The 27,546-nt window shown below is 36.4% G+C and overlaps 1 protein-coding gene across 4 annotated transcripts in view; it reads right to left on the bottom strand.

The window, feature by feature from the left end:
• The window catches only part of ATP8A1 (ATPase phospholipid transporting 8A1), a 226,004-nt gene that overhangs the window by 125,325 nt on the left and 73,133 nt on the right, over nt 1-27,546 (bottom strand). For 3 of the 4 annotated variants that reach the window (XM_032852621.1, XM_032852612.1, XM_032852627.1), the window contains 8 exons: nt 26,420-26,547; nt 22,440-22,551; nt 21,070-21,235; nt 19,690-19,817; nt 16,752-16,829; nt 15,700-15,788; nt 9,884-9,928; nt 1,533-1,605 (listed from right to left, as the gene is read on the bottom strand). In XM_032852621.1, coding sequence (XP_032708512.1) covers nt 1,533-1,605; nt 9,884-9,928; nt 15,700-15,788; nt 16,752-16,829; nt 19,690-19,817; nt 21,070-21,235; nt 22,440-22,551; nt 26,420-26,547 — 819 coding nt within the window. The remainder of the gene's footprint in view (nt 1-1,532; nt 1,606-9,883; nt 9,929-15,699; nt 15,789-16,751; nt 16,830-19,689; nt 19,818-21,069; nt 21,236-22,439; nt 22,552-26,419; nt 26,548-27,546) is intronic. The other variant, XM_032852624.1, reaches the window with a different exon arrangement.

The raw sequence follows: 27,546 nt of genomic DNA, 5'->3' as shown, positions 1-27,546 counted from the left end.
CTTCCTCTCTGTGTGTAGGCTTCACCCTCTGCATGGAGCCCAGCTTGGGGTTCAAATTCATGACCCCAAGATCAAGACATGAGCTGAGATCAAGAGTCAGATGCCCAACAGACTGAACCACTCAGGTGCCCCAGAAGCCAGATCTTTTAAATTAAACATCTTGCTGTTTGGTCGGATGAAGATAAATATCAAATAAAAAATATTCTTTTCTGCCCTTGGACTAAAAAACAAAACAAAAAACCAAAAAACAAGTGAAGTGATTGGGAAGGTAAATCACAACATTATTTGAAATATCTGTTTTCAGGTTAGTACAGTAGACAAAACTGACATGGTCCTTGTTGTGTGAAGCCTAGCTTGTGGGGAAGACAGACACAGATAAATACATAAATATTTACTTATAGTGTGAAAGGATTATAAAGGAGAGAATGTGCAAATATCATGTAATGTGATCTGGGCCAGTCTTTGGTTATTCTCAAGATAATGTGAGATTTAAGTTGCAGTTTTAGCCTCATGAAGAACTGAGCCAAGGGTTTTGCATCAAGCAAAAAGGCTGAAAAGATCCTATAGAAGGAAAGAATGAGGCGTGTTTGAGAAAATAAAAGCCAGTGTGGCCTGAGGAGAAAGAAAAGAGCGGAGTGGATACAAGGAGACTGGCAAGGGGAGGCTGGCAGTGGACTCGGGGAGGGAAAGTGAGAGTGAAGTAAGGAAGATATTTCAGATATATTCTAGAAGTTGCAATTGACAAGGTCTTGGCCACTCTATAGAGCTGGAGATGGATGGAAAAGGAGGTATCCAAAGCAGCTCTTAAGTTCCTGGAAAGAGAATTAAAATAGGTGATGGAGCAATCCAAACCAGAGAACGCAGAGGAAAGAAGTGGTCTAGGTCTTGTGGATCCTGAACCTCATATTCTTTAGAAGGGTTGCTTAAGAAGAAAGGATCCCAAAAGTACCTGTAAGACACCTTGCTAGAGCTCCACCCTGCCGCACAGGTTAGTAAGCCACCTGTGCTCAAGGAGAGTGTTTTGAGGTAATGAGTTTGAGTGTAGGTTTTGCTATATTGAGCTTGGAGTGATGATGAGAAAAGGTTCTGGGGTTAAAACCCCAGGAAGCCATACCATTTGATCTGATGGAATTTTTGTTAAGTGTCAGTAACTTCACAAGTACAATGGTCACACTGCGTATAAGTTTCCAGAATTCTTTTTGTATAGATTGGGGACTGGCCAAACAGATAGTCTGAAATGGTGAATATTGAGCTATTCTATGCAAATAGAATTCTATTAATTATTTAATGTAAGATACTTTGAAAAGATAGAATATTGATTAACAAGAATTTCAAAACTAAATTCCTAATAGCCATGAATTTGTGTGGGCCAAGTAAAATGGATTTAAAAGTAACAGATCTGGATAAGTATTAAAAATGATCATGAAACTAAAAAAAAAAAAAAAAGAATATACAAACACGGAAGATAATTCAGAGAAAAACTCATTAGCTGTCACTCATCAACAAAAAGATAATGGTTTTATGTTGCTTACGTGATTATTTTGGAGGTTTTCCAGCAATGATGTATCACTAAATGTTTTTTCGTCTCCAAACTGTGAGCTCTGCCTGAAGGAGAAAATGGAGCAAATCTGGTTCATTTATGTAAGCCACTGATCTATTTGTCACTTGCTTTTTAAATAAATCATTATGCCTGTAAACCTTTAATAGATTAAATATAATTTAGTCCTCATTTCTAGATAAGATACCATAGATTTCATAACTGTACCATACATTATTTTCAAGCATCCTAAATGTGATAGACTTCCACAGTGTAATAAAAAATAGTATTTTATAGCTCATTCTTCTGCAGTGGAATTACACTGTAATCACATGAAGCTTAAAAAGATTTTTAAAAAAGTAACAACACTGCTAAAATACCTAGAGGTGAATTTCTATTTCCATAATTTTTCAAGTTTTTAGAATTTGAGAATAAAGTTATAAAAGAAAACTGACTCTTTTACTTTAGCCTATGAGAAATCTTTATTTGTAGAGATTAACACTACATGATTATCATATGGAACATAAAAATATGAGCAATAAACTTTATATACATCTTATCAACATCTTTCACTAAGAAATATCTGATATATTTATGTATATATCACATTTGTCCTGCATATGTAAGAACAAATCATAAAAACGTAGGGGATTTTTTTGGTGTTGGGATTACCTTTAGATGAGCAAACACTTATGTACTTCACACGAAATAAATGGAATCAGAATTGCCTCTGTAATCTAGCTATTACAAATCTCATGGCCATGCAACTTAATATCAAAATGTTGAGATTAAAAGGAAGAACATAGACCACGTAAGTGGGAATGTCAAACCCGAAGGCTATACTTTGCAATGTTCAGTGAAAATACATACATCTAAGCTTTTGTGCATAGAAGAAAATTCTAGAATTAATTCACCAAGAAAAGATAATGTGTCCAATACTAAGTAACTGTAACCCAGAAAGCTTTTGATCATAATTTTTACAGTTACAGAGTATTATCAATGCCAGCTTGCCAAATACCAAGAGTTTTGTATCTTTAAAGCCAGTTGTTTGAAAGGAAGAAGAAATCACTAAAGAAAAAAAGAATCTGATATAATTAAACATACACAGTATCAATGAAATACAACCAAAGGAGGAAGTTAGAAGGTTTATAGTAAGATACATCTTTATTTACATGTAGCAGTTTGATCTATTAATTCTGAGAACTGGAATATAGTACATCTTCATTAGAATGTAGTAGTTTTGAATTCTCAAAACATCCCTAGGAAGCAGAATAAAGACATTATTCCTTTTCCTCTAGTTTTAAAGATGGAGGGAAAAATCCAAGATCTTTTAAAGGACTTATCAATGGGAATGCAAAAAAATTGGCATACATTTCTCCTCCAAATACTATCATTTCTTAAAAATAGTTTATTTCTGGGGCTCCAGAAAGTCTCCCTATTATTAAAATGTATTCATTAATGGTTCTTAGTTACACATTCCCACTTATTTGTTAGATAAATTGAAATGTCAAAGAATAATCACAGTAACATCTTGCATGTGGAGGTCTATTTTCCTTCCAAAGAATTCCAGACTAAAAGCCTTCACAAATCTGAAGCTATGTCTTATTAATCTCACCAGAAAACCTTTTATCTCATAAATCAGTTACCATAATTGATATAACTTTCAAATGTATTTGAAACAAATAACACTAGATATGCAACTGAAATCTTTATATGGACACTTTCCACCCTCCATATATCAATGAAGCTTATACCATGAATAACGTTAAATAAGAACTCTTCAGTCGGAAAGTGACTTCTTCTCCAAGATCATAAGAACCATAAACAACTCATCTGCTAATCCACATAGCCTGGATTGGATAACTCAGGCATGGAGCTCTCAACAACCCTCTCTGAAATCTTCTAAGATGTTCACTTTTAGTCATTGTAAACAGATAAAATTAAGACACTCATGTCATTTCAAAATAAGAACCAACTGTATTAAAAGCGAAAGTGGTAATTTAAACTTAGTGGACAAAACTATGAATTTGCAAACTGCTCACCAATACAAATGCAAGCCAACATCAACATTTTGCTTGACTTTTTTTCCATAGGAATTTTTAAGTGGCACTTATGAACACAAAAGAGACAAAAGAAATGACGGTGTTTTGCAAGAAGGAATGGGATAGGGAGGGTAACATTAAGGTGAGGAGAATGAGGAGCAAGTAGTCTGTACAGTATAGATGGTAGTTTCTTGTAGGCTAATTTAAAAACTATGATACAGGGTAAATAATTATTTCCTGACCATACAAAAAAAAATGAAGAATCCCCATGGCATTAAAAATTAACAGGAAATTTAGAATGCATATGGCTTAATCAGTATCACCTATTTTCTTATATGACAGTATGGCCCTTGAAATATTTTTAAACTCAAAATTTATGTCAACAAAAGAATCATTAGAAAAAAAGAAAAAAACAGTTGGATCCATCCTTTTCACCTTGAACCAAATAAACTCCAGGTGGATGAACCATTTAATAAAAAATATTACAGATATGGGAAAATTTTAAAAATAATGTAGGAGGGGAAAAACCTATGTATCACACATAATCCAGAAAGCAAAACAAATAAGTAAATCTGACTATATATGGCTAAACCATTTCTGCATAGCAAAAACTACTGCAAGCAAAATCAAAAGCCAAACGAACTGTATCCAACTCATACAATGAAGGTTAGTTTCCCCGAAATAGAAAGAACTCCTAGAAACCAACATGAAAAAGATCAACAATGTAGCGAAACAACAAGCAGATGAGGAAATACCAGCGCCTTTAAATACAAACTTAAGTTTACCCTACAATGAATGCATCAATTTAGCAGAAATAAATTTGACAATTCTGTGCTGTTGTGATTATGGAAAAAGATAAATCATACCACTGCTGAGTATGAAAATTGGCCTAATTTCTAATAAGAACAACTGAGCAATTTCCACCAAAATTTAAAATGCATGTGTATCCCTTTGATCCAGTAATTCTAGTTCTGGGAATTTATACTAGCTATCTACCTGGGGCAAAATGTTGTATGTGTAAATTAATTCTTTGCAGTACATCTTTAAAAAGATTTATGTATTTGAGAGAGAGTGAGAGCATGCATCAGGCAAGTAGAGGGAGGGGCAGGGGGAGAGAATCTTGAAGCAGACTCCCTGCTGAGCATAGAGCCCAATGCAGGACTTTATCTCAGGACCCATGAGATCATGATCTCAGCCAAAACCAAGAGTCAGATGCTCAACTGACTGAGACATCCAGGTGTCCCTGCAGTACATTTTTTTTTTTTTAATAGCAAAAGATTAGAAATAACTCAAGTACGATGCTTTAAAAAATTGTGGTATATCAACATAGCAAATGCTATACAAAAAATAGGAAACTCTTCAGCCGATCTTAGACTGATCTCAAAGATGCCCTGTCAAAAGAAAAGCTGGCACAAAACAGGGCACATAGTATGCTTCCCTTTCTGTATATATCAGAGAGAAAACAAATACATGCATGTATATGTGTAGAACAGATCTGGAAGGATACATCTGAAACTGTTTATACTGCCTGCCTCCAAGAGGGGAGAGGAGGGCTCCAAGACAGGGAAGGGAGGAAAAACCTTCCCCTCTTTATGCCCTTTGAATTTGCAACATGTTAATGCATTATGAACTTAAAAATCAAATTTAAATTAAAAATTAAAGACAAGAACAAAATCCATGTCAGCCACCTGTAATAGATGCACAGCCTACACATAAAATAGATGTATACATTCTGCACACACACATACTACACACAGGCTCATACTGGAAGATAAAACTAGTAGGGAGGTAAAACACCATTTTCTGAAAGGATCTGCACCTCCTGCTTTTAAATAATGCTATTGGCTGCAAATCAAAATCCCTTAAAGGGAGATTTAATTTTTAGAAATGACTTTGTTATTCAGAGTCATGTCCAGTCAAGTCCAAGAATATAAACAAGTGATTGAATTCAATAATATTTTTGTTAGACATCAGTTTTAACCAAAGTCATAAGACCTGCTTTTCTGTGTGGCTCAAAGTATTTCTGAAGGCAATTACAAAAGAGGAGTTCCAAAAACATTCTATGAAACGGCTGCATCATTGAAACAAAGAAATTACCTGTCAATATGACTACTTTGAAGACAAACATTAATTTGGATGTGTTAGATCTCATTATTATACAGTCACACCCAGAAGGATGTTTTCATGAGTCTAGCTGTTGCAGCAGAAAAAATAAATGCCACTCATTCCATACATAATTATAGACCAAGATGAAATGAGAAAATAAGACCAGAAAATAGTACTATCCACTGATACTATGATAGTATTAAAAACCATACTCAATGACTAAGCATGGAACACATTAAGGGAATCATTTTGGAGAATCATCCTCACTAACATTAACTTACAAAAATATATCAGAACAGTATGGAATCTATATTAAATAGTTAAAAAAATAAATATGGTATCTGGGATTGGTTTCAAAATAATGGTGAGGGAAAGTTATAGATGACATTGGTTTTGAGCGTGTACTATGGAAGAGAGTGAAAGGGTAATCTGCTTACTTTTGTTTAGGTTTGAAATTTTCCACAGTAAGCATGAGGAAAAGAAAAAGTGGCTATGGAATTATATAGTTGAAAACAATCACATCTTAAGAATAAGCAGATCTTTTCTCCAATGGTAGATGTTTCAAAGAAAAGAATATCTAAGGTTTTATGTTAGATTACCATAGTTGGCAATAACAAGAAAACCATACCAATTTTGGAGTAAGTAGCTACTGGTTGGGAAATGATCTTATATCTGTGAAGTATTTTATACTAACATATTTAAGTGAATAAAGCTACAGCCATCACCCAACTATCTTTAATGTTAAGAGGGTATGTTTGAAAATACTCTCAAGAGAATATCACAGGTTTGCCTTCAAATTACAAAAAATGTACAATCTGCACACATGTAAGTTTTAAATATTATGTGTTTTTTAAACTTAACATTTTTGTGGTGAATATGGTTCAGCAGGGCAGTAAAAAGTATATAGGCTACAGGTTTTATATATGGAATTCAATGAACTTTGTACTGAAGTGTGAAGCTGTTCACAGACAGGCATGAACTTTGATTATGGATTTATACAGTCGTCTCTACTCTCTAGTTTATCCCTAAGACGAGCAGAATGATGATGTGGTCAGATGCCGGGAGCACAGGATTCATTTGGGATCTCACTTTTTTTTTTTCCTTTTTCTTTTCTTTTCAGCATCACACTTTTGATCTTGGTTTCCTTGGGGACATGAAATCAACTGGATGGGGGTTGGGGGAGATGCCAGATGTATTAATGTGCAAAATTCTGCTCCCTGTGCCAACTTTTCTCAAGTCAGTTAAATTGTACCTGCTCTTGCTACCTTAATAAGAAAAGACCAAAAAAAAAAAAAAAAGACTAAAATGGTAAGGATATTTTGTACTCTAAAAGCATATATACTTTACAGTTCTTTAAGGTCTGTAGGACACAAAGTGACTAGCACCTACTTTATGACTGGGCTGTGTGAGGTTTTAATTCTGGCTTTCATGTTTCCTGTTTGTGTACTTTAGGACAAGTTATTTATTTATCTTCTTTGCCTAAATTTCACCAATTTTAATATGGCCACATCAATCGCAGCTCTTCAAATATATCATGAGGATTGAGTGAGACACTGCAGTTAACACTCTCTGTGAGTATACTATGTCTAGACTCTATTCTAAGCACTTTAAAAGTGGAACTCACCGGGGGGGCACCTGGGTGGCCCAGTTCGTTGAGCATCAGACTCTTAGTTTCAGCTCAGGTTGTGATCTCAGGGTTGTCAGGATCACCCCAAGTTGGGCTCTGTGCTCAGCATGGAGCCTGCTGGAGATTCTTCCTCTCCTTCTGCCAGCGCTCCCCCCCCACCCATGCTCACATGCACACATACTCTCTCAAATAAATAAATCTTAAAAAAAAAAAAAGTAAAAATAAAAACAGAACTTAGTCAATCTTCACAACCTCCCTATGATGTCCACATTCTGCCAGAGGAAGACAGGCAGGCAGAGAGATTAGATAATTTTTCAAGGGCACCAATAGGATCCGGATGTGAACTTGGGTGGTCAGAATCCGAAGTCTGCATCTTTGACCACTGCAGTGTGCCAGGATAGAACAGAAACTCGAGTAGCATCTGTTGTTTCATCCTTGCAGGCCTGTAGATAACTGTTTGATAGATGAGGAATCTCAGAAGCTCAGCCTTATTTAAAATAAAGCTCACTTTATTATAAAGGTGGTAAATGCCTTCCCTATTGTTTATTTTTTAAAATACTAATATTTAGGGACACCTGGGTGGCTCAGATGGCTAAGCGTCTGCCTTCGGTCCAGGTCATGATGTCAGGGGTCTTGGGATCAAGTCCTGTGTTAGGCTCCTTGCTCAGCAAGAAGCCTGTTTCTCCCTCTGCCTGCTTCTCCCTCTGCTTGTGCTCTCACTCTCTGACAAATAAATAAAAATCTTTTTTTTTTCAAGATTTTATTTATTTATTTGACAGAGAGATCACAAGTAGGCAGAGAGGCAGGTGGGGCTGGGGTGGGGGAGGTGGGAAGCAGACTCCCTGCTGAGCAGAGATCCTGATGTGGGGCTTGATCCCAGGACCCTGAGATCATGACCTGAGCTGAAGGCAGAAGCTTAACCCACTGAGCCACACAGGGGCTCCGAATAAAAATCTTTAAAAAAAAAAACTAATATTTAAGCAGAATCATATAATTTATGAAAAATCTGGCATTTCTTATTTGGAGTTATCTAGTTTAGAATATCAAACATCAAATTTTCCAGCAGAGTGTTTTACAAAGAGATCTTAACTAGATAATACGGTATCCTCTCCAAAAGTGATAGAAATCACAAAACAATTTCTATTGAAAGTAGGATATTTTAAACGATCTGAGTAAATAAGCAACAATCTTTTACATTTCCATTCAACCTTCTTAAAAATAGGCTACAGTCAATTTCCTTAAGAATAAGAGTTCTTAGAAAAATTTATATTAATTCTATACGAGTGAACACTATTGACAATCAATAGAATTATATTAATGTTACAGGAAAACAATAAATAAATAGATATAGTCACAAAAGTTTACTACATTCTTGAAGGATTAACTAAAAGGGAATAGCTACTGCATTAAACTTGAATTATCCACCAGCAGTAAGAATCTTTGGAACATTTTTAAAAATGCTAAAAATTATTCAGTTGCGTGTAGGTGTCAAAACTGGATGACACTCCAAGCAATGAGTTTAAATGTGACGACTCATCCCATACCACATGAATCAAACAACTGCCTCTGGCATTATTATGGGTCCGAGTTTAGCTGCAAATTGTTATCAAAGCTCCACTGTATTGAAATCAAAATCAAGTTGAAAAATATTAAATGATGTTACTGGACTTCCATGCATACATGTCCACATACTGGACATGTGATCAAATCATAAATACATGTACAACCTGAAAATAAAAATATAACCCCTTCTAAAACCACAATGGGTTCTATAGTTACCAGCATTAAGAGAATCTGTTCTCTGAAGTTTCACTGGTCACCAAATCATGATGAGTTCGAGAAATACCAAAACAAACTTATCCTGTTCTAAATGAAAATGTTAAATCCACGGAGGAGGGATTTTAAGGGAAAACAAGCAAAACCCCTCAAAAGCATGGATATTAAAACTATAAAGTGACATCTCTAATAATTCTAAAATTATTTATATTTCAGTTAACTGCAGTCCTTGGTAGCATAGTCATCCAACATTTGTTCTAGGCATTTATTTTTGAAAATGTTCCCGTTCTAGCCCCCAAATAGATTTACTAAACTATGAAAAGGGACGTAAAGGAAACTATAGATTTACTAAACTATGAAAAGGGACGTAAAGGAAATTTCTGCTTCTTGGGTAGGTTTCAGTAGCGTCTTTTTGTGGCTCGGTAGAGAATATAAATTGCAGCAGAAGGTGGCAGTGCTGAGCTAGAAAAGATAAAACTTGAGCTCTAGTAAATCTTGGCTAGTTCACAGCCCAGGGACCCCAAGTTGATCAATACAGACTTTATTATGGATTCATAATGTAAACTCTAGCAAGCCTAACTGTTAAACTAAATGTCTGTAAAATGACTAAAGGTTATGCAATAGGAAATCAAGGACAGTCACGGGATTTCAAGAAATATGTTCTTTATAGCACACTGACCTCACCTGATCAATAATGCCTTTTCCCCCCCAAAACTAGTGAAATGTGTTTATCAAAACAATGAAATGCAAACTTTTTAAAGGAATCCATGAGACAGAAAGGTCCATGCAGCTTACCATTCATCGGGAGAACAGCCATAATCCTCAGGTTCAGGGACATGGCTTCAGAAAGCAAGAGGAGGGGCAGAAAGAGAGGAAAAAATCATCACAGAAAGGCTGGAAACATAAAAGCAGGAGTAAAGGAAGTACTGAAAGATGGATCTTGAAAAAGTTAAGAAAATGAACTTTTAGTTGATTCTGAAAGAATGGCAATTAGTATAGTAAGTAGAACACAATTTATGGTAGCTAAGAAGATTTACAAAATTATTCTTTAACAGGACAGTCAACTCGCTTCTTGGTTGTGGAATTGATTAATATTCACTAAGAAATGTTTTAACCTAGAGGTTTAAACACATGCTAAAACCAATGGAAAATTAAGTACATATTCTATCATCAGAATAAAGTGTTTTAAAGAAACAAACTTACTAATACTTAGGAACAAACAATTATACTGATAAAATTTGCCAAGTACATTTCAGAAACAAATTTGACTATCATAAAGTAATGGGTCTTTAAACAGGTATATTAAAGTAAAAGTTAATTACATTTCTATAATTAAATGGAACCATATTTTAAAAGATGAACTGATCCTCAAAATTTTTCACCTAAACGATAATTCACTCATTAAGCCATTTGTTATTTCAAACAGAAAATACATTCATTAATAATTTTAATTTCCTCCTTTAGCTCATTTGAGCACCAGGAAAAGTCTGACTGATGTACAGCTTTTGTTTCCAGCAGTCACTTGTGTATTCAGTCAAAGGATATATAACAGTGCAGATTTTCTTTTATGTATTTATTACATTTTTCTTTTTACTGTTCAAATCTTTTCCAGCTTTGTGGAGATATAATTGATGTATAATCCTGCACAAGATTCAGGGATACAACATGATGATTTGATACACTTACATACTTTGATGTGATACCTTCACAGTGGGAACTAACCCCTGCATCTGTCACATAATTACCATTGTGTGTGTGTGTGCGTGGGGTGGGAAAATTCAAGATCTATTCTCTTAGCAGCCAGAACTCATTGTCTTATCCTTCATTTCTCTCACTATATATGGCCATTCAATATTTTCTCTTTAAATTTATTAGCTATCAACCGAGTTTAAAAAAAATGCGGAGTTCAATAATGTAAATGTAGAGTGATTCATTGTTTTTGATAGATAGAAATTTCACTGAAAACCCGTGGAGTCCTATCACTCCCTCTGTCTCCATCCCTTTCCCTGTATCCTTCCACCAAACCCGCTGCGGCACGAGCTTCACCATTAGAAGGCACCTCTTTCACCTGCAAAGCAGGAAACTGCTTCCAGTGTGGTATCCACGGTCATTAGTCACAATGAAGGCAGTCCCTTCTACTCACTATTCTCTCTTGCACCAAATGACTTTTTGGATGCTTGAGAGGAAGGGCTAACCGAGCCTCCTGTGGGCCGGAGTCCCAGAAAAAATGATGACCCATTGCAAAGCTCTGTGGAAACTGGCTGCAGCCCAGCGCTTAAGGCAATCACTTCTGATCAACCTCAAGGCTTGGACTCTAGCCACCCCCAGACTGTACCAGCGGAGGCCAGTGCTACCCAAGCAAAAACACTGTGCTAAGGTTCTGTTATGTTGCACCGGTGCTGGACGGCAGTCCCCGATCTCTCATCAGGAAAGAGGCAGTACATGTCTAGTAATATAGCTTAAAAGATGCAAAGCTCGAGACCCAGGGTCCCTTCTCCTGGGTTGGGTCTAGCCCTGGCAGATGCTGCTCAGAATGTGATGAACAGCGGGAGACCCACATACCTGCTACTGCCCCTGTGTGCGTGAGTTTCCCCAGGACTGCTGCTGGGGCAGCTCTGGTGTATATGTGCCATCTAGTCATTTGCATTTGTGTGCATGTCAATACTGCTGTATCTGCCTGGTAAGGTCTTCACTTAATCAAACCCATTCTTACATCTCAGCTCAAGGATCACTTTCTCACAGACCAGTCCCTGACCTGCCTGATTGGATCAAATCCTCATCATAGACTCACGTGGACCTCTGCACTGTGTTTTATCTTTAATTACTTAATTAACACCCATTAATCCCCAATTTGACTATAAACTTCGGGGGGGCAGAAACGATGTGAACTTTTGCTGATCATTACAACCCCATCATTTAACAAAGTGCCATATACACAGAGGAGATAAAAATATTTGTTGAAGCATATAAATGAACAAATGAATGGCATTTACTCAATTCTTACCGTGGTGGGCAGTCAGATAAATTTGTTGGTTATAATCTAGACCTCGGGGCTAAGTTTTATGGTAATTGTGAGCTTTCCTGTGATGAATCTCTTCTCAGTTTGAAGTACTGATCCTTTCAGCAAACATATTATTAAACAAAATATGGTCATGTTAAACTATTCGTAGATTATATTCATGTGTACATAGAGATTGCTACATAGAGATTTTTACGGGGAAAATGTCAATGAAATGTTTTTAACACTGATTAAATGACTAATGCAAAAAAATCACTCTTTAGTTGGCTTACTAGAATTTTCTTTTTCTTTTTTCTTTCTTTTTTTTTTTTTTTTACAACTTCAGAGCCTGTACTCTGTAAAGCTTTGCCCAGCTCATCAGCTCATTCTAACAGTAAGGTCCAAATTACCAATAAAGATGATACCTAGGATTATAGCCTATTACATTCACTGTATTGAAAGTCCTAGCCATGGAACATATAAGCCTCTTTACCCATTCCTGGCATTCCAGTTACTTTGGTAAATTTGACTCATTTCTTACAGAAAGGAAGTTACTGAAATGATACTTTAACAAATGTTTAGCAGTAGAATTTCTAGTTTGTAGTAAGTTAAATTTACAGATGACATCAATTTACATTTAATCGAAGAAAGATCTAATGAAACAATCTAGTAAGTTTAAACACAGTAGCATCTCTGACAAGTCTGACAAAATCATCATCACTGCTACATATGTACAAATCTTTATTTTGATGCCCATGATGAATCCAATTTGGGCAGTGGTTATGTGAAAATGAGAGAAAAATTACCAAGATTAAATTTTGAAGCATTGTGTTAAGTGTTAAATCTTATCGTCTTACAAACTTAAGGAATAATAGGCAAAAATGAAGATACTTCAAGTCCTCTCTTCAGACCCATAAAAGTCAACCGAACTCACCTCTAACTCTACCTAGGGTAAAACTAGGCTTTATCTTCTTCAAAAATGCTTAACAAGGATCTGTTCTGACATTGGAACCCCAAAAACATTTGTTAATTTATGAAAATGTGGGATGTTCTCCTTTATCCTGGTTTGTCCTGGGGAGATAGAACACCATGCTTTCTTCCCCTAGAGCTGAAGGTACATGTACTTAATAGTTCCCCATATTAAACAAGTGTTAACACTGCAACAAAGCAAAAGGGATTGCAAAACCATTTTATTTCCCCTCTGGGTTCCGATAAGCCAAGAGTGGCCAGAGGAAATTGCCACAGAAAGATGGCTGACAGTAACTAGTTTTCTTGCTGTGTTTGGTGGAATTAAGGAACAGTGGTGTGTCTCTTACTCTAAACACCTAAGCATCTGAAGTCTCCTGTACCAACAACTTCCTATATCAACCACTCTCTATGATACAATGTTGACGTTCCAAATGCCCATCAGGATGCTTGGGGGAGAGGATGTTGATAAAAAAACGAGGGTTAAAGATCCTAAACACACATACACAACACTACATGATTATTGGAAGCAGTTTAACAACTTGCTTCACTCAGCAAGTCTTCTGGTATTCTCAAAAACATGATAAATCACCCAAGAAAGAAATGTATTTCTGTTTATATAAGTTAAAATTGGCAAACAAAAGAATACCTTTTTAAAAAATTCTAATAAAACATGTTTTTATGTTTTTTTATATCTAGAATTTTATACCTGGAAAATGACTTTAGAGATTATCTTCTCTCACTATCCTCAGTTTAAGGAATTTGGAATATTTGAAAGGAATTACTGATAGTTTCATGGTAGATTAGTGACAAAGCTAGAACTAGAGGTCATATCTTATGACTGCCCCTCAATATTAAGAGATATTATTTGCCCAAGAGAAAAATTGTTTTTCTGGAAACTTAATCTAAATGATGACCGTTCTTAACTCTTAATACTTCTTTAATATTTACCAGTCTCAAACCGACCCTATCACATAAGGGTTGTCAATGATAATATCACCAACAGATCCAGAAAGAACACTGCTCTTTAGAACTAGTGCCTGGACGTGTTTAAGGGCTTGTTGCAAGAATAAGAAAAAACTTGACTGAACGCAGGAGACAGGCTAGATCTCATTCTAGCTTTCTGTTCTGGTAAGTTCACAATCAATATTTACTCATTTAAAGAACTTGCTCGTTCAATTGGAAACTGGCAAAATAAAAACAAATTCACTTATGAATGCAGAATTTTTATAAAACAGTCTTCACGAGTCTGTCAGCAAGGATAATACAACACACTCCAGAATTACAGTCTGCCTCTCCTTCTCTTGCCTGGCATACCTGTGGGTCAAATATTCATGACATCGACAAGTATGGCTGCCTGTCCTCCTCTAGGGCAGCTAACCAAATTACAAGGCTGGTAGCAAGTGGTGGGGAGGAGTAACGACAGCCTTTTCTAGGGGAGTTGGGAGAACTTCAGATAAAGAGGAAAGATACAAAATGGTATCCAGCCCTGGAAACAGTAAGTATGCTTCTTAAATTAACATTCCATCTTCCCAAAGTGTGAAAAAGCCGTTCAATCAAATGTCTTTTCGGCTTCATTTACACATACAGTTTGAAGTCAATTTTAGTCACACTATCTGCTAACCCAAAGAATAGGGTATCTGCCTCCATCTACTTCTCTCTGTAGACACTTGTATAGGAATAACCATTGCTTCTAGAATTTTTTACCAAATGGTTATTTATTTGTAATTTTAACTAAGGCGTTTTCAAAATTCAATACATTATTTTTATACTAGCTTACTGTTTGGAGACAGAGTGTGAGTGGGAAAGAGTGAGTACAAACCAGAAAACCCAAACAAAAGTGCTCTTGCTTAAATGGTTGAGGGATCAGTATTTCCCAGTCTCACTTATAGATAAGGATAGTTGGAAAATTTGTTAATAGGTCATGGTCAAGGTCATTCCAACCAACAAAAGTTTCATCTTTTGATCACATCCTTTTTGGAAATGTACAGATTAATTTAGTCACATTATCCTAAAAAGTATTTCAGAAAGAAGTCTTTTGAAGGATTTAGGTAAACATAACTCAAAGAAAGAAATAAATGGACTCTTAACAAGCATATTGTAAAGGACATTAGGAGCCTGATAAAAGTTTCTGAGGGTATTAAACATTACACACTAGATTTCAGAGCTTCATGTCCCCACCTTCTTCCCACCATCAGAAATTTAGATTGCTTGTGATTGCAAAGAGGAGAGACAATAAAAGAAAAAGCAAATCAAAGGCGTAACTATCAGAGAAACAACAATATTTTAACATCGTTGAAAACTACCCAAGGACACTGTATTTTATTACGACATTGTACTCTAACTTCATGGCGATGTAGCGGACACTGTATTTTTACTTCATGACCAGAGCCAGAATAGAGACCTTTAGCAAACTCCAAACACGGAAATACTACTGGGTAGAACCTCCACCTCATAGGTAATTCCAAACGAAAAACAATTTCAAACTGTAACACAAAACATACATGTATGCTAAAGTTAAAACAGGGGCTTTTTATGTCAAAAAAAAAAAAAAATTGCCACTAGTAAGAACTCTCAAAACATGCCAAACTATTAGCACTAATTAAATGTGTGTTTCACATTCTAATTAAAGGAGGAAAAAACTCACCCATAAGCAACTCCAGCTATGGTGCACTTCTTAAACTGCATTACATTGCAGGTCAGAGTACCAGTTTTGTCAGAGAATATGTATTTTACCTAAAAAAAAAAAAAAGTTTAAAATTTCTCATTAAAATTTCAGAAGTCTTTTTTTGTCAGTCTTTCACAGAGGGGGAAAAATGCCCCTTCAATAATTCTATTTATCCATCTTGCTATATTATATGGGCACAATGAATGCTATTAATTGATGATTTTCCTTGCATTCATTAAGAAATGTGTTCGACTTTTTTTTTTTAGTATTTTAGCAATGAATCATTTCATGTATGAACCATAAAGACTATCAAGATGCTAGAAAAACTGCAGCCATACAGAAATCTGCCTTAACATGGTCTGAATTTCCACTAGAAATTGCCACTACTGTGACTTAACATTTATGGAGCACTAAAACATCTACCAGGATTTCTCACCATAACAATTACAGAATTAGTAAAGCCTTGTGCAATTAACTTCATATAACATCCAGATTGGTATGAAAAAGGATAATTCTGACAGAAATGCTATTTGAAAAGAAATAGCAAATGGCAAGAATAGAGAATAAGAATTTTTCCTGAGCTAGTATGTAAATATGGATTACAAAGATATACATATATGTGAATGCAGTATGAATTATAAATCTAAAATTCCTGTTTGATCACTTTCATACTTTGACTTACATAGCATCAGTGACCAAGTTAACTTTTTCTTCCTTTCTGGTCAAAAGCTATGAGCAATTTTAATACTGAGAGTTTATCACTCAAAAATAGCCAATACTTTACTACTAACTAGATTATATGCTGAAGGAAATCCCTTCGTGTAATACCTTATCTGAGAGCAAAATAGATTTTAAATGTTTTTAAAACTTCATTTACTAAAAATGGTAATTATGTACTAACATGTATTTATGCACCTTATCCAAATAATGGGAAATTAGGAGCTGTCAATTCATATGAAGTTGCCACCTATGGCAGAAATGACAATGAATCTGACGTCCCATTTAACATATCAACAAGAAATTCAGTTTACCTGGCCAAGTTCTTCATTCAGATTCGACGTTCGAGCCATAGCAGCAGTGTCTGTGGGTTCGTAGTGCATGTCGAGATCCTTTTTTTTTTAAATAAAAGAAATTACTAAATGCATTTGGTAACAAGAGATTGACTGAAATTTTCTTTAACTAGTGAGTTATAACATGAAGCTACTCTCATCTCTGGCCATTCTACACCATTTCAGTTGATTTCCCTGAAAAGTACTCAGTAGAGAATATTATATTTCACAGGAAGGGCAGGACAGCATGGCAATTAGAGTGTATCTCTGCAATCAGGTAATCCTGAATTTTTTCATAATTCTACCATTCTCTAGATAGGCGACGTGTGGTAAGGATTAAATAAAATAACGTACGTGAAGTTCTTCCTAAAGCATCTGACACAACATAAGTACTTAATGCAGCTAAAATATGTAGGTTTTTAAACCCCTAGGAAAATTACCTAAGAGATTCTATCTGGTTATACTTTCTTGGATCTGCTTCCTTCCAGTGCATATACTTGAAAGCAGAAGGAGTGCACTTCTCAAAACCCAAACAAAAATGTACAGCTTTTGTACCAATTTGTACTTGTTCTGTACCCAAACAATATGAGGCTTGACTCTCACGCCTATAAGAAGTAGTATTTTCCAGAGTACACTATTTTATTGCCAAGTCAGGGTTAACAGGTTTTTACAAGTCAAAGGAAAAGGACGAATCTGGTCTTTCCCATATCTGCATTTCAGACTGATCTGCCTCAGTTCTGAAGTAGGCTGTTGACTTGTAGAAGCCTTGTTCTAAGAAGGCTATTAAGCAACTGAGCCATGTTCAAAGAGGAATGAATGGAACGGGGAGTAAGTTGGACTTCCTTGATCATCAAGTCTGATAAGGAACAGAAGGAGATGGGGAAGAGGTGATAGAAGAAAAGGCATGCAGCCGAGTTCTTTGTTTTTGTTTGAAGATTTATTTATTTGAGAGAGAGAGAGAGAGAGAGAAAGAGTCCATGGTAGTGGGGGGAGAGAGAAAATCTCAGGCAAGACTCCATCCTGAGCATGGAGCCCAATTCTGGGCTCAATCTCACGATCCTGAGATCACAGCCTGAACCAAAACCAAGAGTGGGATGCTTAACCAACTGAGCCACCCAGGCACCCTACCTGAATTCTAATACTTTGCAAAGTTATCATTCAGAAACAAGATTAGACATTTTCCTAAAAGATCAGGTAGAACCAGTATCAAAGGGGGGGCAGTTACTGATCTCATTTCTATACACGGAATTGCTGGCTAGTAAAAGACCTGTCAGCAATGTTATCGAATCTCTGTACAATAGAAATGTGGTTGAATAGCATATGCCTGCTGGCCTTCTCCAATACTCAAATTATGTCATTATTTGAAGCAAATATTACTTTTAAAAATCCAAGTACAAAATAATAAAGTGACTAACTAGTTATTTGATTTTCAAAATGAGTCACCTTATAATTTCTTATTGCAAAGTGGGAAACCTCAATAGGTTTTAATTGTATTTACACAAATGTTATTACATAATTTTTCAGCAACACATTTCCTGCATGAAATAAGCCACACCTGCAGCTCATTTTAGATTTCTAAATTCTACTGGGCTTGTACCAATGAATTAGACATTTTGACAGGTGAGGTGGATCACTTACCATGGGAAGGTAGTGAGCAGTGGCAAAAGTATCATGAGTTATATTTTTTAAAAATCCTAATATTGTTCTCTTGAAAGACTTTTAAATAATTAAAAAAAATAACTTCAAAAGATAATACCCAAATTTCCCAAAATAAAAGAAAAATTAAACTTTCTGGCAGATTAAGTCTGAAGGTTTATTTAATTTACATAAATTCATTAATTTTAACTTTGGTAAAATAAAGCTAAGAACAACACATTGTATAAACAAAATATTTAGGGAACAGATGTCCAGCACATTTTTCCAAGATTAAAAAAATTCAAGAAGAAAAAAATTAAGCACAGCTGAATTTGTTTACAGTGGGGGAAAAATAAACTACATAGGTATATAAAACAAGACTCACAGCCTGGTTGTAACAAGCAGTGAGTAGTGTTATTTCTAGAGCACTCATTGTTTAGGAGGCTGTTTGCTATGCTGTGAGATTCCTTTGCTCTGTATTACCACTGTGAGATGCTGGTAAAGCACGTTTTATCATTCCTATCTAAAGGCCCAAGAAAGTAAGTCTCAAAGAAGTCAAGTGGCTTGGCAAAGTTCACACAGTTAGTAATTATAGAACTACAATGATAATCCAGATATTTTAACTCTCAACCTCATGGTTCTCCTTTTCCCCAAGACTATTATATAACCCCAAATAGGTTTTCTTAACTGGAGACTTAGTTCCCCAGAATGTCTAATCTATAAACTTGTGTGATTTTAAGATAAAGAGTTTTTGCTATTGATTTTTACATGTCAAATGAATTTATCATATTAGAGTTAAATATATTTTGAAATGCCATCTTGCAGTCAATAAAAGGGAAAGTATCATTAAGATTTTGTTTCAGAGAGATCAAAGGACACTATGAGGGGACTGCCCAGCTGGTTCAGTCAGTGGAGCACAAAACTCTTGATCTTGCGGTCTTGAGTTCGAGCCCCGCATTGAGTGTAGAGATTACTTAAAAAACATTAAAAACCTTGAGGGCACCTGGGTGGCTCAGTGGGTTAAAGCCTCTGCTTTTGGCTCAGGTCATGATTCCAGGGTCCTGGGATCAAGCCCCACATCGGGTTCTCTGCTCAGCAGGGAGCCTGCTTTCCCCCACCCTCCGCCTGCTTCCCTCCACCCTCCGCCTGCCTCTCTGACTACTTGTGATCTCTGTCAAATAAATAAATAAAATCTTTAAAAAAAAATTAAAATCCTCAAAAGACCCTATAAAAAAAAAGACAAAACATATATTTAGAATGATGAAAAACAGTAATTCATATTTACCCAATTTATGAAGTATGCCTGGGTAAATTTTACCACTTCTAATGTAACCAGTAAGCTGATTGGAATGAGATTGTTGAAAAGGATGATGAAGGTCAAGAAATTCAATCCAAAATTATTAGCACCACCATCTGTTGAGGGAGGTGGGAAGAAAGTCATTTGTAGTTTCAAGTATTTCATTTGTGTTGACCAGAACTTCAGCATAACAGAAGTTTTCCATATTACACAACATCTCTAGATAGTTTGGGAGGAACACTGTGCTGATAGCATATCCTTATTCTCAAATACATTCAAGACGGATCAGTACATTGGTAGTACTATTAAGAACTTCATAATGGTACTAACGAATGAAAGCACTGCCCACTATTTCAAATGCTGTTCCACACAGGAAGTTTAGAGATATCAGGGACAGGATTGTGGGTTTATAAATATAAAATCTCCACTGGGCAAAATCATTTTTATGTAAATTATTAAAAAAGCACCTTTGATTTATAAAGCATGCCTTAAAAGCAATCAGACAAAACAACAGCAAAACTAATCCAAATAGTAAAAACAATGTAGGGCTGTTCCCTAGGTAAATCACACCCTGCCTCTTTGATAATGAAAATAGAACCGCTATGGCAGACACACTGTGAAGTATATGAAGAAACAAACCAATGGGAGTCATAACAGTTCCGATGTTGAAATCATAAATCAATGTTAAAAAAAAAAAGTTGGAATAGCCACAAAACTAAAAATCAATAGGATAAAAACTGAAAAAAAAATCGATTTTGCTACAAGGTTTACTAGAATTTGTTTTCACGCTTCTGGAAATTAAGTATTTATTGGCTAAGTACTCATTAAAAGGCAATGCAAACTTATTTTCCGGAAATATTCAGGGATGGTACATTAATCCCACAATAGTAAAAGGACAGATGGTCCAAAAGACCATATTTAACAGGCTTTCCCTAAGACAAGATGACCGTTAACATGGAATTTACTGCATTCATGAGTTCAAATGAAAGGATATTCAATTTAAACTTTTTATAACCATGTGCTCTACTTCTGGTGCTTTAAATATAATCAATCTGTTTTCTTCACCAGGTAACTATCCTACCACCTGTTTTAAAATATTTTTAAAGAATGCATAACATTAATGAAAATAATATAAATGAACATTTTATACTACTCTAGAGTGATCATTTTTAAGGATTCTGAAATTTTGGAGACTCTAGCAACATTTTACTTTTACTGGAAACTGCATTGAAACATAAAAATTAAATGCCCAGTTATCTTGCCAACAAGGTTTTCTTTTTAGGAATTATAGGAAATCCCATCAGCATGAAACAAATGCATGTTTTAATGAAAGAAAAAAATAAATACAACAGGCCCTTCAATGCTTACAATTTAGGTTGAGATACCAGTCCTTTCCAGAATGCCTCCGATTCCAAATGGCTGAGCCCACAGAACAGATAAGAGACATGGCAATTAAGATACAAAATAAAATCAAAATTTGTACATTTGTAATCCGTTCCACATTTGAGAGTTTAAGTGGTGGACTTGTTGAATTCTGTAAAAAGAGACAAGATGAACAATAAAAAAATTGTGTACACATTGATTGAGTAATGTCTATTTGGTATTTTGATGAAGATGACAAAGTCAGTCACAACTCAAAATCTAGACATGGGTAGACACTTGAAAATTATACAGAAAAAAAATCATAGCTGTAATAAGCTGTCAAATGTTAGCCACCTATTTTTTTTTTCTCCCTTTAGTCCACTATACCTCAAGCCTTTTTCTAGGATATAAAATAATAATAAGAAGAGAAGGAAATAGTACTCCTTTTAGAGACATAACTTTGGCATTGTGGCAGGGAAGATGAAGAAGGCATTACTTGACTACTGAAGCAAAGAGGGTAGAGGAGAGGCACTTGGCAGCTCAGCTCAGGAAGAGAGACAGAGAAGGTGGCCTCTGTACCCTAACCCTTGGAAGTTACAAAATATGAAGGTCCCATTTGTAGGACCTCTGGTTTCCAGATTTCTGGTGGTGTTCAGTAACTGTTTTACTGATCACTGCAATGGTCTAAGTAGTCCTGGCTATAAAGAATAACGGAAGTCAGTCTCCTCAGCTTTGGTCAATGATAAAAACGATCATGCTAACTAAGGCATCTATAGAACAGAAAATTAAATCTGTCATAATAGATATAAAATAATGGTTGACAGAATTTATAGAATGGTGAGAGTTCGAATCATTATGGTTATGGTGGAATCAGTAATGGCAGTTTCTCTCCATTAAAAACGGCTTAACATAAAAATGTTAGCAAAAGGGGTCAACATTTGGCTCACAAATCCTTCTTTTAATTTTATGAAAAAATGAAAACAGTTATAAAATTTGATCACAGTCTTAAAACAAGATTATAAGATAAATACTTTCATGTAGAGCACATTTCATGTAGAACACAGACTACTTTCATGTAGAACATGTCATTGCATAGACAATAGTATCAACCTGTTAGAGTAAATGGAATCAACACAAGAAATCATTAACAGTTCATGCATTGTTGGTCTCGAATGAAACTTTCCAGTATTCTTGTGCACATGAGCCATTTTATGGCCCTTAAACACTGAAGAACGAGATTCTGAATGTACAGAGTAGGGCTCAGGAGTCTGTGACAGATGGGTCTGCTATATTTGGGACTACTGCATAGAGAGCTACAAATAGCACATTTTCAAGAGAATAGATCCACAAGGTTTTTCATAGATAAAAAATCCCACCTGCATCAGCTTGGTGTCATGTCCAGTGTAGACAACTATTCCATGAACCCATTGTGTATTTCTCAACTGCGCGCCTCGAAGAAGAATCTGATCTGCTCCCAGGGGGACAGTGCTATGACAGATGATGTTGACATTAGAAACAACATTTTCTAAAGTGCTTAAGAATTCTACAGCTAGTACAGAGTTCCAACGGAGGTTCTGCTATTAAAATAGCCAGCCCTTCTCACATTTACCTTATTTTTAGAAAAAGAAGTAATTTTCCTACCAGTACGAATAATTTGTTTTACACAAGGACAGCTGGAGAGACGCATTTCAGTTGCTTCTCCTCACCACCAAACCAGCCATTTCCTACAACTTCACAATCCAAGATAGTAGGCAATGTTTTGGGATTCAGAGGCTAATTTTCAAACCTATTTAAGACTTTTCCTGATTTAGTAAGTCTGTTTAGGTTTCTGAGATGTTTGGAAGTGGTGAGGTTAGGGGATCTGCTCCCTCTCCCACGCCTAATTATAAATAGCTTTATGCATCATAAAGGTTCAAAAAATAGACAAGGCAAGGTAAATACACAGATCTCATCATACATTTGCATTGCCATCCCTGCCCTATAGAGATAAGTCCTGTATTTAAAATCTCTAGGGTAATTTATTATATTTGAATATCAATTCTCCAAGAACTGTGAATAAGTTTCCAATCAATGGTAAGCATCTAAGTCTTTAACATTTCTCTGAAGTGACAGCATATTGAGGATAGCCATTCCATATAATTTAAACCACATTTTTTCATGAATGAAGGCCACGTTGGGTCTTCTGTGGGTTCTTGGTAAAACTACCCACTATGGTAGGTTATTTGGTTGACACAACCTCACACAAAGATAACACAAAGGTACAAGCCATCACAGATGTAGTGGGATTCTTGATGGAAATGTACTATATGAGATGTAACGGCTCAAAGATTCCTAGCACTAGGTCTTCATTTTAGTATTAAGAAAAGCAAGAAAGAAATGTCAAATATAAAGAAAAATTCATCAGAAAAATCCCCAAACTTCTGGAAAAAGAAGGAAGCCTCCTAAGAAAAGTCTCCAGAGAACACAGAACTTCTTGGCCAGTAGAGGTAAAGTGAGGTTGAATCTTTCATTTTTGGGGGGCTTTTTATGGCCTGGTAGGTGTCTAGAGCCAGTAACGGCTTGGGCCTTAGACCTTCTTTCAGGAACTATGCAAAGGTCACTGGCTCAGGTGAAGTCAATCCAGATGGGTGGGTAATAACCTCACCTAAAGGCCTCTACTTAAATAAACCCCTAGGAAAAAGCATATGCCTATTTAGAAAAAGAACACAGCGTCTATAATTCGCATTCCTTCTGCACAACAGCATGCCTCTCAAACCCATCTGGAAGGGAACCCCTCTTGTATATACCTCAAGATTTGGCGTGCATTTCAGAGTTGGGAGGGGACCTTGGGCCTAAAGCACATTTCCAAGAAGTTCTTGGGAAGCTGCTAGACTATGCTCTGGGGTACATAGGTGCCAACTGTTCCTTACGTATACAGTGGAGTCTAATAGGACAGCTGTCAGCTCAGCATTTATGGTGTGGATTGGAATTAGGTACAATCTCTTCAAAGGACACACACAAAAATACTACTTTTCAATTACAAGGATTCAACAAGAGTTAGTTATTAGATTTCATCAGAGTTGAAATTGCAAAAATTCTGGCATTAGACAATGACTCTCATCCTTAATAATGGAATCAAAGAACACTCATTCCAAAGAAAGGGGCTCCAAGAGCTCTGGGTAATCACTGTAAACGTCAAATGTGCTATAAATACAAAGGTATGTTTCCATGTTTCATATATTTTAAAGCATATTATATAAATTCTATCTGTACCCTAAATCTTGGCACGATCATACCAAGTTTCTTTTCCACTGCGTGGATCTGCTTGGCATTGATTTTGATGGGGAACTGATAAGAGATGGAAGCCGGCCAGTTAGGAATGTCAGACTATAGAAACATTACTTATATAAAGGACCAACTCTATTATTACTCTATAACCATATGTTCACTCTGTGAGGTCACTTTGTGCAAATTTTAGAACAATATATAATTACTTCACATATTACAAGAAAGCTTCTGGTGGATCTGAATGAGGGGGACAGTTTAGGGTGTATTTCAAATGTCCTTTAGAATTCAAGTACTGTAATAATGCAATTACCAAATAATGAAAGCACTGTCCATCTCTCAGGCTGGTGGAATGAACTAGTGCATTTAGCTAGCCACTATATCCATGCGGCAGGTAAGGTATATTGTAAAGGAGGCCGGGGAGGAGAGAAGGGAAGAAGAGGGAAATCAGAAAGACCCACCCTTCCTGCCAAGTGCTGCTCCATTTCTGCTCCCTTTTGCAGCAAGCCTCCTCCGAAAATCTGTCTAAACCTGGTATTTTCAACTCCTTCCCCTATCTCAGATTCACTTCATCAGGCTCTACTTGTTCTAACCAAGTTCAAGGATTTCTACTCACTACATCCAACCGTTATTTCTCAGCCTCACCGCACTTGGCCAGCAACAACAAGGACCCACTTTAGTCACTCCCTCTACCATGGCAGTTTCCTCACTATCTCGGCTTCCTTCCTACCAACCTGATTTTGGTCTCTTTTGCTGGTCTCTCCTCTTTTCTCATCTTTAATGTTGCAGAGTCTCAGGACAGCCCTTGGGAAACCTCACCTTTCTATCCACACCCTTTCACCCTCAGTGATTTCTTCTACTTCCATGGCTTTAATTATCTATGCCCACAATTCCCACATTTACCTCATGACCCAGGCCTCTATCCCAAACTTCAGGCTTACATATCCATCTGCTTCCCCGACACAAACATATTAAGTCCCAAACTGAACAGCTGATATCCCCTCCCCCCAAGCCCTCTAATGGATTCCCATTTCACCCAGAGTAACAACCCCCAATAGCCTTCAAAGCCTTGCATGGTCTTTCTTTTCCTACTCTTCCTTGGTGACGTCACTCCAACCACACTGGCTTCCCTGAAATTTAATAACTACTCCAGGTACTTTCCCACTTTAAGGTGATAGAATAACTAGTAATTTGTTGGGACTATTCCTTCTGTTTGGAATCCTCTCCCTTCAGATATATGAATGGCTAACTTCCTCACTTCCCATTCCCCTGGCTCAAATGTTACCTGCTGAATGAGGCTTACTAGAACAGTCCTACCTCCAAGTTATTCCCTCCCAAGGACTCCTAATCTGCCTTGTCCTGTGCTATTTTTTTCCCCAAAGCTTTTATCACGCTCTAACGCTGTATAAAATTTTCTTGTGTATCATTTTATTGTCTGTCTGTTTGCCCTTCCCTTACTATAAGAAAAGTAAGCTCGCAAGGGCATATGTATTTATCTCTTTTGTTTGTTGCAGTCTCCTTAACGCCTGTAACTAGCCTAGCCCACGAGGTGCTTAATTAATACTGGTTGAATCAATGAAGGAAGAGGCAGGGAACAGAAGTGGGAAGAGAAGAAGAGCAGGAGGTAGGTAATGGCAGAGATAACTACACATGATAACATGGCCTAGAAAACAGCCTATGAAATGACACAGAGAAGAAGACAAGAAATTATCCAGTATCCTTGGGGGTAGACTCTAAACTCCTTGAGGCACCCACCGATCACAGATAAGGACCCAAGCCATGGAGACTGCACATAGGCCTACAACACAAGTATTCATGCCAGAAGCCTGGCATGTCCCTGAAAACATCCAGCTGTCAGTTTGGCAGGAATCCTGAGGAAGTCTTCAGCGGTGCCATATGCATGGTATTAAGAGCTACAATTTCTGCAAAAAGACTCTTGGTGGAAAGTAATATAGAATGCTTAAGAAAGAGGTTTTCAGCGTTCAGACTTAGAGCATGAGAAAAGAGATATGTACCTAGGCTTGGAAAACACTCAGCAACACACTTGAGATACAGTGAGTTCTGTGTTTTTATGAGGCCCAATTTTACATACCTATGTCCTTCAAGCCTTAAGTTTCCAACAAAATCGTACAGATGTCTGTTTGGACTTTCACACTCGATTCTGCCAGAAAGTCTCATCAAACTGTCAATGTCTTTTATATCTGATGTTGCTGGTAAGCCCTGTTTAGAAATTTTTAAATAAGCAAAAGATTAAATGAATTACATGTGGGAGGGAGGGGATTCTGATTCATCTAGGCCTTAAGATCTAAGAAATCCTACTATTTTATGAGCAAATCTCCCCCCTCTTATACAATACTCTTTGCCAGATCATAATTAAGGGCATACCTTCCTCTCTGCTTGAACCCAAGAGTAGGGCAGCTTTTGTGAAAGTTGGAAAACGTATTTGAGACCATAAATTTGTCCACAGAGATACCGTGAAGTCCTCAAAGAACTATTTGCTTCCAAAAATAAAATTAATATTTAGCAGTATAGTCTGTTTGCTGAATCAACCAAAAAAAAAAAAAAAAAAAAAAAAAAAAAAAAAAGAACGCAAACTAAATAGAATCTACATCCAAAGAAGAGTCAGTATGTTTCTGTTCTTTTAGTTCACAGAGAAGGAAAACTCAGAAATAGTTCTTTCCTCTGGCCAACTAGATTCTACTAGCAGGAAGTGGATGGGCCCCTGCTTCCCGGGGCACTCTGAGTTTGGGTGCTATGATGACCTATTTTTACCATATCCCAACCTTCCCCTGTCATCTTCATCCTTCACCTAGAACCCAAGAGAGTACATTTTTTAAAGTCCCTTTAAATGACTCTTGCTTTCTGTCAGGGATGGTATGTGAAGCAAATACAGAAATCTAAAACTATTCCCTGAGATTAGCGAGACTTTTAGAACAAGCAATGGAAACACTGTATTTTCAATATGGCAAAGCCACACTACGATTTGGTCTAGAGGAATAGGGAAAATAAATACATGCACCCCTGTCAAAGAACTCAGAAGTACTAATATTATTATCAGTGTTGCCTATTACATAAAATATTAAAAATATTGCAAAGAGCATCTAGATGATGGACCACAGTTAATCAGGCAAGCAAATCTGAGCTTTTCATTATACTTGAGGTATCCTCATCATAGCTCGATGAGAAAGTATTTCCAATTGGAATTACTTCAACTCAAGA

Source organism: Lontra canadensis, unplaced genomic scaffold (assembly GCF_010015895.1).
Source record: "Lontra canadensis isolate GAN:19392208 unplaced genomic scaffold, GSC_riverotter_1.0 scaffold1, whole genome shotgun sequence".
In the NCBI taxonomy this organism is placed as follows: Eukaryota; Metazoa; Chordata; class Mammalia; order Carnivora; family Mustelidae; genus Lontra; species Lontra canadensis.
The sequence above is the reverse complement of the archived record's forward strand: the minus strand, read 5'-3'. Positions and strand labels throughout refer to the sequence as shown.